This window comes from Cricetulus griseus (assembly GCF_003668045.3).
Source record: "Cricetulus griseus strain 17A/GY chromosome 1 unlocalized genomic scaffold, alternate assembly CriGri-PICRH-1.0 chr1_1, whole genome shotgun sequence".
Taxonomy (NCBI): domain Eukaryota; kingdom Metazoa; phylum Chordata; class Mammalia; order Rodentia; family Cricetidae; genus Cricetulus; species Cricetulus griseus.
This window is the reverse complement of record NW_023276807.1, coordinates 30,535,392-30,549,948: the sequence shown is the minus strand read 5'-3', so window position 1 is coordinate 30,549,948 and position 14,557 is coordinate 30,535,392. Positions and strand designations below refer to the sequence as shown.

General features: G+C 45.1%; 1 protein-coding gene across 2 annotated transcripts in view; it reads right to left on the bottom strand.

The window, feature by feature from the left end:
* Clic5 (chloride intracellular channel 5) overlaps nucleotides 1-14,557 on the bottom strand; it is a 147,770-nt gene that overhangs the window by 50,796 nt on the left and 82,417 nt on the right. For both annotated transcript variants that reach the window (XM_027387439.2, XM_027387440.2), the window contains exon 2: nucleotides 2,391-2,500. In XM_027387439.2, the coding sequence (XP_027243240.1) occupies nucleotides 2,391-2,500 (110 nt within the window). The remainder of the gene's footprint in view (nucleotides 1-2,390; nucleotides 2,501-14,557) is intronic.

The window sequence follows — 14,557 nt, the reverse complement described above, 5'->3', positions numbered from 1 at the left end:
AGAGGGGCAGAGGCATCTGTAATGAGACAAATTCCTGGCCTAATCAGTTAGGGAGGAGACCTTAGGGAGGGGACATGAAGAATTTCAATGACATGCTGCTCCCATGTCACTCCCAACAGGCTGCTCTCCAGCCTCATTCTGCGACACTTGGAACTCAAGACACTTGAGACTCCAAGTATTTTTAAAATCTAATTTACTTAGTGCCTTTGTTGACTCTGTGTGTCCCTCCCTTCACATAAAGAAAGGACGTTCTTGGCCGGTTCCTCCTGTTTAGCAACTGACACTGGCAAGGAAGGAAGTCCTCACAGATTTTATTTTTGACCAGTTACTGTGGCTTAAAGATACAGTGATCTGTTGATAGTGTGGTGGCTTTGTTTCTGGGATACTGGATACACTTTGACTGCTGGATCCTGACACCTTGGGGACATGCCACTCTGGCTTCTGAAGCTTAGCTGGGCATTGCCAAAAGATTGATGGCCAGTCACACCCCTCCCCTCTGTGTAGACTTCCTATTAGCACTTACAATTGAAATTACAGAATTGCATATTTCCAGGTCTGATTTGTGAATTATTCCATGTGCCTCATTTTTTTTTCTTTAGTTCCTTGGATTGACAGTGACACTGGGGCAGGAACATTGCTTAAATATAACATTGCTGCCAAGAGTTCAAATTCGTGCAGTAGGCCAAGTATAATCCCGAACATAAATCCATGGTCCCACCTCCTGAAACCCTCCACAGCACTCCTGTGGATGAAGAAGGCATTTCTTTTTAATCATCATTAGATGGATGAAGAAACCGAGGCTCAGAAAAGTTCAAGGTCACCCAGCCAATCAATGGGGATGCCAGAGTAAGAGATTAGTTTTCTTAGAAATTAGAACAGATGTGTGTGTAGATGGCACTGTAAACTAAGGTGACACTATACCAGGCCTGCCTCACAGAGGCATTGTTGGCAGGACCAGGTCTGATAATGTGAGAGACAGAGACATCCCTAGGATGCTGGAAGGACTTCTCCCCAGCCTGAACTCCAGCTGGGTACTCCAGCCATCTTCACTGGTGGTGAATCCAGAGGTTGGAGGTGAGAATCTAAAAGCTCTGGTCTCTGTGGAAGCAAGCTCCTCCCCCAGGCCCTAGAGTCTGCTCTTTTCAGTCGTTAAAGACACTAGCTGCATGGCAGACACATGTTCCCTTATTGCACTAAAACCAACGACAGACACTAGGATCTTTGCAGCAGCCCTTCCTGTTTCTGGATGGACACACGGAGCAGGTCACCTCAGGGGGTTGGTCTCAGCTTCTCTGTATAATACAATATGGAGTCATGGACTTTCCCCGTATAAATTACGTAGTGCAGGATTTTACACGGGGAAGCCTTCGGTGGCTATAAAGCACTGTGTCTATAGATGTTATAATTGAGTGAAATGCTAAATAATGATTATGCCTAAAGATAGATAATAGGAGCTAGGTGAGTTTAAAGGGAGGCCACTTTGGAAAGTGATGGGATACAGAGGCCTTACGAAGGAATTGGGACTGAAGTTGAGCCTGGAGGCAGAGTATTCTATAATTTGGAAGAGACGAGGAAGAGGAGCCTGTCTACATGGAAGAAGCCCCTAGCCAAGAGCTGCTGGGAGCAAGAGCAGCCAGAAGTGGGCCAGCCTACAAGTAGATAGGACTCAGTGAGAGGCACTGGGAAAACTATATAGAGCATAGACTGTGTTGGATGCTTTTCTACTGTGGGCAGAGGGATGTGTTAAAGGTTTTCTGGGCACTGCTAGCCCCAGTGGAGTAAGACACCTGTTACACTTCAAGACTTCTAGTCAGGGCTACAGCTTAGTGGTTTAGCACTTGACTAGTATTCATGAGGCTCCAATATGAATAAAATTATACTTAAAAGCTTAAATAAACAGACACAATCAAGCCACTTCTTTCTTTCTAGTACCTTTATATGCAGTTCTCCTGTCCAGAACCCTCACACTATGGATTATGAGAGTGAAGACAAAGGATCGGAAATGGTTTGGATTCCAATTCCCTGAAGACTCAGTTGTCACTCCTGAAGTCCCACCAGGGTCCCTCAAATGCAATGTCTATGCCATTGTAATCAATATTACAGAGGCCTGGGCTCATCTTTGAAACAGACACTCAGTGAGTGGGCCATTTGTTTTCTGTTTTTCTTGCTAATCAATTCTCACCAATCAGCGTAGTAAAGCACAGCTCTGAGGAAGGGCCTGGTTTTTTCAGCCTCCTTTGTGTCCTGGGCTGGACTCTGGGAACAGTTCTGGGCAATGAGATGGAATCTATCAGAGGCTGCCTGGAGCCACTGGATGGCACTGGCTTTCTCTCATCCTATTTGAATCTTCCTTGTGCTAGGTGTTCCCCCATGAACATAGGGCCCTTTACCTTTTCAGATCCACAGTGGTGACATTGAACACGACTCCTTTCAGCCAGAGGATCATGAAGAGACGCTGGGAGAAAGGACAGTTGCCAATGCTTTCTCCATCAATTCCTGCCTGGAAAGAAGAAGGGCAGATGCCTGAGGCCCAGGGAACAAATAAACAAAAACAGAACCTGGATGGTAATGAACAGACTCTGGGCTTATAGCCACATCCCATCTGACTTCAGAGACCCATTGTATCCACCTATGTTTCCCTAATATTTGTGCCTTGCCTGGTCCTCATAAATGCTGAACTGGAGTTTCCAACATGAGATGTTCTAGAGTCATAGCCTTCTGAAACTGCAGAACCTTGCCATCAAGTTAAAACTAGGACCTAAGGCAAGCGGTGGGAGTGCACACTTTTAATCCCAGCACTTGGGAGGCAGAGACAGGTAGATCTCTGTGAGTTCGAAGCCAGCCTGGTATAGTTCCAGGACAACCTCCAAAGCTACAGAGAAACCCTGTCTTGAAACAAAGAAACAAACAAAAAACAACCAACCAAACAAACAAACAAACAAAAAACAGGACCTGCAGTCACCAGAGTCTGACACAGCAACACCTGAGGACCAACTTCTATTCATCCATGTAATTGGCTGGACTATGTTTGGACATCCCCATGGGCCAGAAAGCTGCCCTTTCTGAGGACACTCTCCTTTGTGTTCAAACAAAGTATATTCTTCTGTGGTGGCCCTTGTGATAGGGACAGAAGGGACCGATAGTGACGCCTTTGCATTCTGTATCATAACGGTACATGTATACTCCACCTTACAGAGGGAATCTGCATGCTATGACTGCTTAGCACACACTGTGTTAATGATTTGTTTGTTCTGAGTTACCAGAAACCCATGAAGGAATACAAGATTGATACCAGAAGAAACCAACTTGACTCAATGTTGCACACAATGCCTGAATGTAAATATCCACAAAATACAGAAAGAATGCAAAGGATGGGAGAGGCCCAGACACTGAGTGCGGTTGACCACCTGACCAGAGTGATATGACTGAATTTCAGAATGACTGCCTGCCTTTGCCCCACCCCCTTCTCCCTTTTAATCTGCTGGCTGGAGATGAGCTAGCAGAGACTCCTAAGATGTTAGTTAATGCATTGCCTTTTGAGACTACGAGCTGTGTAAATAAGGCTCAACTGAAAGATTCAGTTCCTAGCTCTGTAAGTGACGGCAGTGTGGGCTCTGGGGCTTTGGTCACACTTGCTCCATAGAGATGTCACAAGGACAGAACCTTGTGCTGTGGTCCTACCATCTATAGCCAGGATAATTATCAAAACAACACTTTAATCATTATGGCACTAAGCTCTGGCTAGTACATAGACTTCAGTGTCAATATACTACTTACTGGTTATAACATCCATTTTATTCCACAATAACATATTGGTGCTTAGTGGTGTGTTAGGGACACTGAGGAAAACTGCCCTGAAGAGTTTTATCAAAAGGTGTGGGGGGTGGGCGAGGAAAGGGAGAAACTGTGAGATTATGAAGTCCAGAAGAGGACATTTTACAGACAGTTGTTAGCTGTCCTGTGTAGGTGCTGGGAATCAAACTTGGTCCTCTGGAAGAGCAGCAACCGTGTGTGTGTTTGTGTGTATGTGTGTGTGTCACAGTGCCTGTGTGAAGGTCAGAAAGCAGCTTACAATGAGTTTGTCCTCGCCTCCCACCGTGAGGATCCTGAGGATCAAACTCAGGTTGTCAGACTTCGTGGAAGGCAGCTTGACCAGCTGAGCTTTCTTACCATCCCCCTCCACCGAATCTTTTAGAAAGGAATTCTTGATTGGCAAAAATCTCATATAAGAATCGCCATGTTTATAGTGATGGTCTGTTTTATCAGCCACCAGGGTCTAAGAGGTTGGCTTCTATGGCCAACCTATTTATTTGCTCCCCATGAGAAGCCTGTGAAAATGGCACCTTACCATCCCTTGGAGAGTGGAAGTTGAAGGACACAGAAGCCATGTACCTGGATACCTGGCCAAGGTTCCCACCGTGGTAAGGTCAGGATTGAGCCCGGTGGGCTGCCTCCAGATTTGGTGCTCTTAATACTTTTCTGGGAGTTCACCCTTAGGCTCAGCCAGGCTATGTCCTCCCAGAGTCATACGACCTGTCCAGTGAAATGATGACCTTGAGTTAATCATGGGCATCCCCTTCCAGTCTATCTGTGTTAGCCAGGCCAGATGCAGGGAGTACTGTCTTTTGTAGGTCCGTTACTAACATGTGTTAGTAATATCTTAAATCCAGCTCTAATAAGCAAAAGCTGCTGGTGTAGTTTGAAAGAGAAATATCCCCCACAGGCTCACATGTTGAACACTTGATCCCCAGCTGCTGACACCATTTGGGAGGGTTGCGGGACCTTTAGGAAATGGTACTTGCTGGGTCACTGGAGGGGAAGGCTTCGGGTTTTATGGAGCGGAAGACTTCAGGTTTTATAGACCAGCCCCACCTCCTGTCTGCGTCCTGCTTCCTATCTACCAAGATGTGAGAAGATTGGGAGTCCCACTCTAGTCAACTGCCTCTCACCATTATGGACTGTGTTCCCTCAAACTGTAAGCCAAATAAACCCTTCTTTAAGTTGTTTTTGTCAGGGATTTCGTCATGGCAACAAGGAAAGTAACTACTACAGCTGCCAAGAGCCCATAAAAATGGTAAAGGATTCTGCTGTTTTGCTGTCACAACCTTGGTACCAGCTGCCCATTCTCTCATCAGCACTGTGGTCCTGATAAGAGAAACCCTGTTTTTCAAAAACAAAGAGAGAGAGAGAGAGAGAGAGAGAGAGAGAGAGAGAGAGAGTAAAGTTTATGGTGATGATGACTCAGAGCAGGTGGGGTTCTGCATCTTTAAGTGTGAGGTCTTTGACCCTAAGGGGTTCTGCTGGGCAAGGGTACAATAAGCTAGGCTGAGTACTGTTGCCCCAAGTAATCTCTACCTGGAACATAAGAATGGGCCTTATTGGGATATAGACTTTGCAGACTCAACCAAGTTAATCTCAAATCCTCTTCCTCCTCCTCCCCCTAATTCTCCTCTTTTTCATCTTCCTCCTCTTTCTCCTTTCTCCTTCTCTTCTTCCTATCCCTCCTCCTCTTTATTCTCTGCCTCCTCCTTTTTCTCTTCCTCCTTAAGTTCAAATCTAAGCCCCACAGGTTTGTTACATGACTAAATGATGATCCACACGTGATTCACTTTATGGTTAGAGTTGCTTGTCATTACAAGCATAGATCATGAGCACTCAGAAGAGTTCCTGAGACATCTTTGTTTATAGAGTTCTAGGCCTCACCAACAGCCTCTGTGTGGTGGCCCAAAAGCTTGACAATGCCCTGTGTTCAGGGGGTTCTGGGTGGAGCACTCTCTCAATCCAGAGGGCAAACACAGGAGGAACCATAGCCAGCGTTCACTGGCCAGATAAAAATGTTCCCCAGTTAGGCCAACCTCACATTTTCCACAGAAGGAGGCTGGGGAAAGGGCTCGTGCCGTGTTGGCTGATGACACATTTACAAGCAGGTACATGTCTGTTCTCTGTGAAGCCCTTCTGTTGCTGTCCAGAGAAACATACTGCAACTAAACACTTTTAAAAAGAGTCCAGATACCTAAGATGGGAAGGGACTGAAGACCAGGAAGATAGATGGGTGAAGCTGAAGAGTCAAGTAAGGACAGATTCTTGGCATTTTACCGGTGAAGCCCAGCAGAAGTCTTTGTGTTTTCTCAACATCTGGGGACTTCTGCCACAAATATTTAAGGGTCCCTCATGCTGTTCACTAGACCTGATCATAGCTCTCAATGCTATAATCAGGAAAGCTCAAGCTGGAATTCCTCCTCCTCGGAAACACACCAAAGCACAGGAAACAAAAGTGATTAAAAACCCTATATGCCCAAGCAGACAGAACTCCTTTCAGTGTGAGCTTAATTCAAAGGCATCTCCTCACTTGATCTTTGCTTTCCTCTTAATTGGAGCATGCTTAGAAGTTTCTCTTTCCTCTCTTGACATATATTTTGCTTTGTTAGTGCAAAATAATGTCAAAATTAGTTCTGAAATTGGTCATGAATCCATTTCCTTACATCTGTGAACTCAAGCTCTAATGCCCAGAATCTGTAAACCAAACAAAGGCATCTTGACATGGAGCCATTTCTTCTGCCAAGTTTGGCCTTTGAGATCCCAGGATAGCTGAGATTCTTCAGTTATTGCCATCCTCCAATCTGCTCTGCTTGGTCCTAATGTTGAGTGTGGATATTGAATCTTAGTAGTCTGGACAGACTTTAGAGAAATCACAGAATCTGTCATCCTCCCCCTAAGTTGAATTTAGCCAAGTACTTCTCAACCCCAAATTCACAAACATGACATATTAAAAGCTCATGACACTGAGATCAAATCAGAGTCATGAGATTTATTAAAAGTCCCTATGTCTGGGACTTTCTGGAAAAATCCGTGCAAAATCAGTATTTAAGAATATGTCAATAAAGCATGCTTTCAGCACTTGAAATTTTCATCCTAATACTTATTAAAAATGTAACGTCTGGGCTCCTCTCTTCAATATGCGATTTCATTTGCCTGGCTTAGACACCATCAGTCCATCAGTTCTTACTCTCAGAGTTCCTGGGCTTGCCAGGGACTGACAACTTCTGCTCACTGGGGGATGTTCAGCAAAACCATACAAGGAGATTATTGAAAAACAAATGAACAGAGAAATAAAAGAAGTCACTGGAGGCAGGATCAGAGGCCCTGGGTCTGGAACTTGGGTGACAGGTTGGACCAGACACCACAGTGCCTGGACATTTCTCCTCACTACTCTTCTTGCTTCTTGCTTTCCTAAGTGGTTACTCCTTCGATTTTTACTCCTTCCTACATCCTACTCCACTCTTGTGCTCCTCTCCTTTCCTTTCTGTTGCTGTGATGAAATACCATGACCAAGGCCACTTACAGAAGCAGCTTATTCGGGCTCACCTTGCCCAGGATAAGTTACAGTGCCCCACAAAGAGTGAATGTTATCTACCATCCATAGATTATACTTAATTCACAGTGCTTTGGAGTTGGTACTGAGAGGGGACAGAGGGAAGGAGATCTTGGCCAGGAGTAGCAAATGGAGTTAGAGGTCCATGGTAATATGAAGGGGGGCCCATGAGATATAGGAGACAGAAGATGGCAGCTAATTCTCTGTGGCTTTGCTTGTGTCTAGAGTGGGGTCCTCAGACTGGGGGGAAGTAGCAGTACTGGGGAGTTCTCTGGTTCTCATACAGTCTTGGCATGCACACACTGTGTGATACAGTTTGCGTCCTGTGTTCATACTGTCACTGCTTCCTGGTGTCAAACTTACCTGCCATATCATATGCATAACTTCTCTTATCCTCCAAGGTCTATATCAAGTACATGGCTACCCACAAACCCCCTAGTGGGCTCTTTGCTGCCCCCGCTCCAGCCCTGTTCCATCAACACACTGTTGCTGCTTGTCCACACAGTGTCCCAGTTCTTCTAGAAAGGAGAATATCTTGTCCATCACTGCACTCCCAGGCTTTGTTTTCAAACTGACTCTGGATATAGAATACATACGAGGCCATTCGGTTCCCCCCTGATTGAGGGCCCAGTTGGATGCCTACAGTTGAAGACCCTTGGTACTCTAGACAGCCGACAGAACCAACTACAGGACTTTGTGGGAAACTTCCATCTTAGAGGAAGCCAAATTTTAAGCCCTCTGTGAAGGAAATGTCATTGAGTACACTGGCCTGTGACTGCACTTGCCATAGAGAGTTACACCTAGTGGCTAGGGATTTGGGTATAGTCACAGTTGTCAGTCACACTCCAGGGTGACCACCAACAGCAATATTTCCACAGAGGCATAACCATAAAAATTAAAAAAAAAATCAAGAGCTTGGCATTACAGATGGCCACACTGGGCATGAGTCTCTCCAGGTGTTGTGCAAATGTGCTCTCTGCTCCAAGATGACTCAATAGTGTGGTCCTGCACAGCCTGAGAAGGCATGGGTGGTAAATCATACAACATGGGTGCTGGAACCTCACTCTAGTTCTCTGCAAAGGCAGCAAGTGCTCTTCACTGCTGAGCCACCTCCCCAATCCGTTCCTTTGCTTTTCAGTCTAAGCCAACTGAACAAGAGGGTCCACATGACTTTCCACTTTAAATTATGTTTATATCCCAACCACAGTTGCCACTCTCTCCGCTCCTCCTAACTCCTCCCCACCTTCCCTCTTCCCCAGAAAGACCCACCCCCCTTGCCCATTTCCTCTTAAGAATGGAGCAGGTCTCCAAGAGACCACAGCCAGACAGGACAAAACAAGATATAATAAGACAAGGCAAAAGCCCAAATATCAGGGTTGGACAAGGCAACCCCATAGGAGAAGAGTCTCAAGAGTGGCAGAAGGGTCAGAGATACACCCACTCCCACTATTAGGGTCCCATAAGATCACTAAGCTAACAGCCATGGCATATATGCAGAGGACCTGGTGCAGATTCATGCAGGCCCCAAGCTTGTGATCACTGCTGCTTCAGTCTCAGTGAGCCCTTGTGAGCCCTGCTTAGTTGATTCAGTGGCCTGTGTTATCCTGCTGTCCCCATCCCCTCTGACTCCTACAGTGTTTCCCCACCCTCTTCCTCCAGGTTCCCTGATCTCCAAGGGCTGGGGTTTGTTGTTTGTTCATTCTTTCCAGTTTTGATTTTGAGACTCTCACTATGCAGTTCAGCCATGATAAACTGCTTTCCACAGAAACATGAGGACTAGAGTTTAAATCACCCAGAGCCCACTTGGAAGGCTGGGAGAGGATGTGGCTACCTGCAATCCCAGTACTCAAGAGGGGTCCCTGGGGCAGGCTGGCTAGCAAGATTAGCTGGAATGCATGAGCTCCAGGTTCAGGAGGAGACCCTCACTAGATAAATGAAGTGAGAAGACACAGGACATGGACATCAGGCCTCCAAGGCACCTGCTTCTACATGTGGGGTGAGTACGTGTGCAGGAGCACACACACACACACACACACACACACACACACACACACACACACACACACACACACACACACAGAAACACATCACACAAATGCATACCATAAAGAGAGAGGGAGTCAGAGGAATGTAGCTCAGGAGCATAGCACTTCCCATGCATTTAAGTGCCAGGCTCAGTCCCCAGGATGACAAAACCGAAACCAGCCCTTTCGGCAAAGACTTGTTCTAAGTGATCGAATCTTCTGCTTTTCTAAGACAATCCCTCCGCTCCAGACACCGAGGCTCAGCCAGGTATTCACTCAAGGAGACTCGGTTTCATTTCATTTTCTACCTTGAAAAGAATTCACTCTGAACTTGCACCTGGCTGTGTTACAGGGTCAAGCTCGGGGCTGAGCTGTAATTGCCAAGGAGTCTGTCTTTTGTTCCTGTCCAGGCAAAAGAGGAAAGGAGAGCCTTTTCCAAATGGCAGACTAAAGCAGGAAATGGCCCAGTCATTGTATTCCCATAAAAAACACAAGCCTACTCCAAGAATTATGCAGCACACACAATCACCCAGGACATCACAATCTCAAAGGAAGGAGATCAGAGTAGGGAATTTTTCTAAGACCCACCAATATTTTTAAAAGCTGCTCTTAGTTACGAGATTCTTATGCTCCTTCAGATTCCTGACTGGTAGGTACATGCTGGCCCTGCTTGTGGTGCAAGATAAACGTGCCCCTAAAGTTGCTTTAGTCTCACCTTCATTTCCTGGCATCCGAAATAAGGACTGTCCTCTACACAGGTTTGTTTGCTGCCATTACTGTCTGTGATGACATGAGAGGGGAGCATGACTTTTGGCAGTCCTAGAAAGTTTTCCACCTGATGTCTCAGATAAAAGCTGTAAGTGAACATTATAAAGACCCAAAATGGGTGGAGGAAATAGCCGTTTTGCTCACCTGGTGAGCAAGCGACCTGAGTTCAAATTTTAGGATCCACATTTTAAAGGGCTGGGTGTTCCCCCATCTCCTGGTATACTACTTCCAGCATATTCCATCTCACAAATTCTATAAAACCTTATGTGGGTATGTGCGTCCTTCTAGCTTGCTTTCCTTTTGCTGTGATTAATAGTGACTAAAACTGACTTAGGGAGGAGAGGGTTTATTTGGCTTACAGATCACAGTCCATCAAGGGAGGCAAGAATTGAGGCAGAGATCACAGAGGAACACTGCTTACTGTTTCCTTCCCTTATCTTTCTTATACAACCTAGACCTACCTGCCTAGGTTGTATTCTAACCCACGAACCAATCCCTGCACCAATCAACAATGAAAAATAAGCCCCGTGCCCCACAGATAAGCCTGTCTGATGAAAATAATTCCTCAGTTGAAACTGCCTATTCCTAGATTTGTGTAGATTTTCGTCAAGTGGACAAAAATTATAACAGCCTCCTGGTAGAAACATTCACAGAGTGGATCCCTCCCATGAGCCATCTGGGCTGTTAGAGGATGTAAAAATGCATTTGCAGCCCTAATAGAAATCATCCAGTTCAAAAATTTCTGTAATGATTGCTCATCATCAAACCAGATCACGTATGCATGTTTCCATCTTGTTTGAAAGGACCAAGTGTAGTAACTGTAGCAGTTTGTGAGAAACCGTACTACAGCCATATGCTCCCCGCCCTTCAAACCCTCTGAGCTCTTTGTAAGCCAGGACAAACCCAAAGTCCTTTACTTGAAAGGAGTAGCTAAGGAAGGAAGCCAGCTATTGTTGAGCTATATTTAGAGCAGATGATACTGCGATGACCTTCAAGATTTCATAGCACCCAGATGCTATGTTTAAGATCAACCCTTTCCAAGGATATTTTGATAAAAGAACAGCAAAGAGCTTCCAACCTGTGCCTCACCTCCTGAGTGCTTGAAGAGGCTTCTGGAAGTATGATCTAGAGGGTTCTGAGATACCAGTTAGGATTAGCGAGGAAGAGCGCGATTTGGTGATTACAAGTTTTATTTATAACACTGGCCTTCCACAATGTCCACACAGACATTTCTACACAGAGAGGGCTCTGATGAACAGCTAGGTGGGACTCCAACAAAAGGCACAGTTTCTCCTATGTCTTTTTAATTAGCCGAGACTGTGCATTTATCAGTGTTCCTTTCTGCTATGTCATAAAGCAGATCCTGTTTGATTCTTTTCTCCTCAGTTTGTGACATGCTTCAGTGCCCTCTCTCCGGTTGTTTAAAAGGTGGCTGACAGGCAAAGATCACTACATCAGAGAGACCATGGGCCAACAAGAAACCAGGCCTGAGGATTGGATTTAAGAGCACGTGTCATCACCCAGGGCCTTTACTCCATTGTACTTGTAGCTAGAACGTATCTCTGGCCATTCAAGCTGAGAAGTATTTCTTTTTAAATGGTTTGAATTGGCCTCAGCATTCCCAGCCCCCCCCCACCCCTTGTGTAATTAACCAGTAATGGTAACAGCTGCCCAAGGTATCCCAAGTTCCCTGAGAAGATAGTGTGATTGCCAGTATCCTAAAAGGGTGGACTACAGTCATTATATAACTAGTCTCCCTATCAATGGAGTGCCCTTGTAGCTAGAATACAATGTCCTAAGCTTGGCAGTTCCCTTAGGAAAATGAACACAAACATTTGCCCCACCCCACCCCTGACCCTCTGCTGAGCCCCACTGACAGCTTTCTCTCTCTCTCTCTCTGGAGCTCACAGTAGCAGTTCTTTTGAGGGAATTCTAGGCTTCCTCCAGTCTTGCTACTCAAAGTAACTCCACATACTAGCGATATCAGCTGCTGGGAGCTTCTTAGAAAGATATGTTCTCAAGCCCACTATGTGCCTACTGAATCTGGGCGTGTCTACTGAGGTCTCCAGGTGACTGATGCCAGTAAGTGTTTAGGAAGACTGAACCTCACAAGTTCGGGAGACAGACTTCATACATTATGACCACAATCACTATGCTGGGCCAGTGATACCAAGTTTCACTCTTTTGATTTAAAAAGTAAATCTTTACACATCTGGATTTCATATAACTCCTGTTTTCGGGGAAAATAAATCTCCACTCTTGTGAAGAGTTATCTGGCCCTAGTAGGTTCTCAAAATGTCAGTGAATCTCAGCCAAATTTCCAGACCTCCCTCGGGGGAGGAGCTTGCTTGCAAAAGACAATGGTGCCAGAGGCTGAAAGCAAACACTGAAGTTGCAACTAGAGAACTGGTTAAATTATTCATTGAAATTCCAGGACTTGGCCTATCTATTAGATGCCAGCCATGCTGAGAGTCACAGAGAATGTTTATCCTGGGCAAGCTCCACCCCATACCCGTGGAGGTCACCTGCCTCTTTACCCTGTGAGACCAGTCAGATGTTGGACCCTTGTTTGATGGGTTCAATTGTGACACACGGATGTGTACTTCATGAGACTTTATGAAGGTGTCATGCTGACAGCTCCCTCTGTCTATCACTGTACAGCACAGTCCTTGCCAGACTTCTTGTCTCTAAGCCCCAGTGCAGTGAAAATCTATATGCTGCAGAAAAATAAGAGTGCCAAAGTATCACAGCTCACTTATTTCTCTCTCAAGCATCCTCTGTCGTAGGATGCCTGCTGTATAATGAAGAACAAGATTTTCTTTGCCAACCAACATCCATATACATGATTAATTAAACCCTATATATAAATTTTCCTTATATCATTTGACCCTCAAATGCAGTAGGATAAACATCATGTCCCTTAATGACAGAACAGTGATTATGATCTCAGAGAGACATATGATAGGATAACATACAGCCATTAGATCAGAATGAGATTCATTCTTATGTATTAATCTGGAGGGAGCTCGGTGGTCAGAGAAAAAGGCAAGTCACAAAGAAGCGTCAGCATTTCCTAGCTACAAGCACCAAACAATTGCTGTCACTTCAGGAGGGATCTTCGCCTCCCTCATTATGACAGGCAGGCACAGTACTCAGGCTGTCGTCACTTGGCAAGTTGACAATGAAATCAGAAGGTGCTGTTGTATTGAATAAATATGCGATGTGAATTATAAGTGGCCCATCTCTCTCTGTTGTCCAGCTAGAGGACCGGGCCCTGAACTTCACCAAAGACAGATGGCAACTCCTCCAGCCAAGAGTCAAAATGCAGGATCTTTCCAGATACATGAGCTGCTCATCTTTGGATCTGATGTCTACTCTGGGCATCATCACTTGGAGTGACAGCAATGCTCTAAACAACTATGAGAAGGTGAAAATTTTAGTGATAATAGTAACAATAATATAGGTATTCTTCAACTTAACATGGTTTACTTAAAGGAGTTTTTTGGCTGTATGATGGTAAGAATGTATAACCATGTAGCATTTCTGTCTTCATTTTAGTACAGTATTTCATATGTTAACATATGAATATGTGACATATTTGGTATTGATTGTGAAATAGGCTTTGTGTTAAATGGTTTTGCTCTACCATAGATTAATAGGACTACTGTCTTTGTTAGGGTTTTTATTGCTGTAAAGAGACACCATGACCACAGCAAATCTTATAAAGGAAAACATGTAATTGTGGTGGCTCACTCACAGTTCAGAGGTTTAGTCCATTATTGTCATGGTAGGCAGGAAGGCAGCATGCAGGCAGGCATGGTGCTGGAGCTGAGAGTCATTACATCCTGACTCAAAGGCAACAGGAAATGAACTGTCTCACTGGGCATGGCTTGATTATATTCGAGACCTCAAAGCCCACCCCAACTTCCTCCAACAAGACCACACCTACTCCAACAAGGCCACACCTCCTAACAGTGCCACTCCCTTTGGGGGGCATTTTCTTTCAAACCACCACAAGTTCTAAGTACAATGGAGACAGGCTAAGCTAAGGTATGATATGGTGTTCAATAGCTCAGGTATGTCAAATGCACTTTGACTTATAGTAGGTTTATGGTCATAATTCATGGGGTGTGGAATCAGTAGTAACTGGGAATCCCAGCATGCCCATGGGAACAGTGTTGCTACTGGTTGTGATAGTGGGATGTTGCCCTTTTTTTTTTTTTTTTTCACCGTTCCTCTCTGGATTTATTTTTTTCGGCTTGTTTGTTACATAGGGTGATGTATCAGGGTGCCCCAGAATAGGATGGTGGTAGGACTGTCTAGGTTAAAACTGCGAATGTCTAGCAAACTGGGATGAATTGGTCACCCATGAGAGTTAATCTTCACTGCCAAC